The sequence below is a fragment of the Empidonax traillii genome, unplaced genomic scaffold (assembly GCF_003031625.1).
Source record: "Empidonax traillii isolate 1590-97213 ecotype Southwest subspecies unplaced genomic scaffold, ASM303162v1 scaffold114:size1751661, whole genome shotgun sequence".
NCBI lineage: Eukaryota > Metazoa > Chordata > Aves > Passeriformes > Tyrannidae > Empidonax > Empidonax traillii.
In genome coordinates this window covers 1-4,287 of record NW_020955307.1, presented here as the reverse complement: position 1 = coordinate 4,287, position 4,287 = coordinate 1, and the positions used below count along the sequence as shown (strand labels likewise).

The 4,287-nt window shown below is 39.7% G+C and overlaps 1 protein-coding gene across 1 annotated transcript; it reads right to left on the bottom strand.

Annotated features, from left to right (window-relative positions):
• Positions 1-1,223: 1,223 nt before the first annotated feature.
• LOC114057105 (N-alpha-acetyltransferase 20-like) lies at positions 1,224-4,281 on the bottom strand. Its single transcript, XM_027882938.1, has 3 exons — positions 3,914-4,281; positions 2,812-2,957; positions 1,224-1,550 (listed from the first exon to the last, which is right to left on the bottom strand). Exons 1-3 carry the CDS (start codon positions 4,141-4,143, stop codon positions 1,465-1,467), a joined length of 462 nt encoding a protein of 153 aa, XP_027738739.1. The 5' UTR covers positions 4,144-4,281; the 3' UTR covers positions 1,224-1,464.
• Between the last annotated feature and the right edge of the window lie 6 nt (positions 4,282-4,287).

Sequence of the window (4,287 nt, the reverse complement as noted above, 5' to 3'; positions counted from 1 at the left end):
AAAACCAAACCCAAAAAAAAAAAAAAGAGAGAGAGAGCAAAGTAATGATGGGGAACAGAATGGAGTGCAGACAGAATAAGAAAGGGACACAAGACAAAGAGACAGACACCTAACAGAGAAGGGGAAGAAAGGGATGGAAAACAGGCTACAAGGATGAAAGAAAAACAGGAACAAACTCTAGTACTTATTACATAATGTGGCTAAATAAAATGTAAACAGTCTACCAGCTTGAACAGAACTGCTCACCATAACAGCTTAGCCTGTGACTCATTAATTGAGCAGCTGCTTCTTGGCAGGGTATGCAGGGCTATAAAACCTATGACAAAACATGCAGGGAGACACATGCTTACAGGAGTAAGCTAAATGGATTATATGTACAAGATACTGCTGGGTCTCAATCCAAGCTTGTACAGTCAATTAATACTCTGACCTCTGAATTTCATTTCTGTAAATTCCACATTTCTCCATGCTCCTCCACTAAAAACACATAAACTCTATTATCTAGTGTTAGATATAGGGTTGTTTGAAGACATTGTAATGTTGTAGTTTAGGAAAAGAACCATGCACCCACTCACTCACTCTGGCACAAAAGGTAAAGATCATGGGCTAAGAACAATTTACCGGAAACAGCAATGACATAAGAAAACAAACAGCAACAATATTAATGACAAAAGTGTACAAGAAAGAGGAAAATGGTTCACATGTAAATGCTCACCAAAGAGCCTGACCTCACCCAACCAGAAGGAACCCCCGAACCCCTTCCCTGTTCTGGCCATGCCCCTCCTGGCTACTGCAAACATTAACCCTTGTCCTGGCGGGAAGCAGGACATGTGAACATAAGAGCCTTCTCTTTAGCAGGTTCTTTGGAAAACCTAAATTGACCTTGAAATTGAGCAAGGAGACTATGAGAAAACAAGAAACCTTTACCACAGGTTACTTCACAGACAGAGCATGCCAAGGTACATGTGGGCACCCGGGACACAGAACTGGTCTTGGATTTGGTCCTCAGTGAGAAAAACCCTTGACTGCCTTGCTTGTATGGCTTTTCCAGCTCAACAGTGAACAGTTCAGTCCTGTGCCATGAAGAGAGGAAAGACTTTTCTCCAAGTATCTTGGGTATTGTACAGCATTTTCACTACTCATGAATAAATGCATTTAAAGAGTTTTTACTATGACTGATCTCAGGTATTTTGGTTTGAAACAAAACCAAGAAAACAACCATACAGGAGGTAATTCCATTTTAATAGTCTCTGAATTTCCAATATTTGAAAGGAAAACTAATAGAGTAAGTGTGATAGTATACAGCCATTACCTATAGAAGCAGTGTTAGTCAGCTTCTCAACACTGCTTTTTGGTATTTCAAGGGAAAAACATTCAGCCTGAAATTTCTCATCCATAAGTTCTTGGAGGTTAAGAGGGACAGACCTGACACTTAGTAAGTTGCCTGAGAATCACAGCTTACAGTTACTCAATGTCTTCTGGCCTCACTGGATGAGGCAGAGGTATAACTGATTTCTTCTCTGTATCTCTGGAAAGAGCCTTCCTCATATCTGTGGCAAACAGAAAAAATGCTATTATAGTTACAGTGGTCATTGTACAAAGCCATATGAAGTGAATTCTCTACTAAAATAACATCATTTTTAATCAAGAAAATTTCCTAGAATCATAGAATACCTCAAGTTGGAAGGGACCCATAAGGATCCAACTCCCTGCTTCACACAGGACTACCTAGAACTAAACTATATGGTTAAGAGCACTGTCCAGACTCCTCCTGAACTCTGATGGGCTTGGTGTTGTGACCATTTCCCTGGAGAGCCTGTTATAGTTACCAACCACCCTCTCAGTGAAGAGCCTTTTCCTGACATCCAGCCTGAACCTTCCCTGACTCAGCTTCGCTCCATCTCCTCATGCCCTATCACTGGTCACCAGAGAGAGTGGTGTCCAGATGAGGAAGGTTTAGACTGTGATGGGGGCACAACCCAGCCTTTTCTTCTTCAAGAAGAACAAACTCATGGACATTAGCTGCTCCTCCTAAGTCCTGCCCTTGAGACCTTTCACCATCTTGGCTGCTCTCCTCTAGGCACACTCTAATAATGTAATGTTCTTAATGTTGTTCAGCAGCAATGTTATCAACTGAAATATAACTCTGCATGAAACTTGACTGAACAGGAAGGAAGTGGCAGGCTAAAGGGACAAATATGTGATTTAAGGCACCTGCAACAACACTAGATGGCTGTCAGCAGCCCTTATATTTCATAGTGATCCTACATATTGAATAATTAGTGCATGAATAGAAATGATACACAGCATGGCCACATAACCCTTTGGGAAGATACTTATCAGAAAAAGAGATCCAGAAAGAGGAGGTACTTTTGTTAACAGAATCAACATTAACATAGTTGAATTTCTACATTCCTTCCCTTTTACATTGAAAATGTCACCCAATTCTCTGCCACTGTGGGCCACTGACACTTGTAAATTTGTAGTTAGACATCTGAGAAAAAACAAGTTTCAAGTTCCAGTTATGGGAAGAAAGGAAGAAAGTACTTCCATTCCTTTTCATTTTTTTTCTTATTTTGTGGTTTATTTTGCCAGAGATGATACAAAATGTATAAACTGCTGGATTAGGTTTTGTAACTGATGTAATTTTCAGCAAGAAAAGTTATCTAAAGCAGGATATTCATCAACATTCATCAACAACTATCTGAAATTGTTTTACATAAAAAAAAAAAAATAGTCTTACAAACAAGCCCAGGAACCCTCACGTAAGAATCACTCCATTCAACTTGAGGCAGAATAAATACTACTTACCATAAGCATCTTCATCTGGCTCCCCACTGCTGGCAGAGTAGTACTCTAACACTGTCCGGTACACACTGTAGCCTAGTTGCTTATACATATTTACAGCAACCTGATTTGATACTCTCACAAAGAGATCGACAAAAAATCCACCCTTTCTTTAGGGGGGGGGAGGAAAAAACAAACAAATAAAGGAAAAACACATTAAGGAACAGTAGGTGAATGTATTTCTAAGTAACAACCTATGGGTAATAACTGTAATCATATCAAAGCAAGTCTGATGATGTAGTACACTAATCAAACACCTTTCACACTGTAATAACAGATGCACTCCTTTACCAAAGGAAAATTCAAGCACAGGCACAGATTTCATTTTATTTTTGTCACACAGCCTTTCTAGACTAGCCAGTGCATTCAGAAATCTGAACAGAAAGGACAAGCTAAACACCCACATAAACCTCAGATCCAAGTGACATAATTAAAAAAAAAAAAAAATCCACATTTTAGATTGCATTGGATTAGGAGGGGTGGAATAAGTCACAAAAATTCACTTGCCTAATGGGGGATAGCCCTTTACCTCACTAGGCAGATTTTTCAAAATATTGTACTATTTTCTGTTTTTACCAAGTGGAATTACCCTACCAGAATGAGTTAAGGACATTTCACTGTGGGCTGATTTGACAATATATTAACTTCATAGGTACAAGTAACCAAGAAGATGGAAAGTAAGCCCAAAAAAAAATTTTGTCAGTGGTACAAAATTTGTTCAAGATTGTGCCTGAATGCATTGCACAAAGCCCAGTTACTGAACAAGTATGTTGGAGGCCCTACTGCTGATGTTTCACAAAGCTCTTTTCCTGTCAAGAAAAGGGTCTTTTGTACAGTATCACTACTGGAATTCAGGCTATGTCCTACTCATTCTGGCTCAGAGATTGTAAACCGCTAAGCAACTTTCATAATTCTTGTTCTCCAACTATGAGGAATTTCAGAAAATCAGAACACTGCTTACAGCAAAATTCTGTGTCCGTTTCATGCACATCAATCTGAGCCAGAGACAGGTGTCTGTAGAAATACTACTTTTAAAGATAAGTTTAAAGATAGGCATATCACTCACTTTTCTGAAATTTCTTCCAGTAGCTCCATCAGTTTAGCAGCCAAACCCAGCCGTCGAAATTCTGGTGCAACAGAGAGAGCGGTAACATGTCCATGCCATTCTTCCCTAGCCACGGAGCCCTCGGCTTTCCCCATGACTGTGAACACACAGAGCATCAGCACCTTTGGAGTAACGAACCGCCTGCAACCACACAACTTCACAAGAGGAGTAAGACATGTATAAACAAACATTGCAATGGCTGTGGTAAAGGCCCAAACAGGGATGTCTACCTTATCACTCTATGATTCAGCAACTATGGGGAATGTCATTTTGCACAAGTATTACAGCAATTCCTTGACCAGCGTAAATAAAAATAACTTCGCAAATTCCTTGCT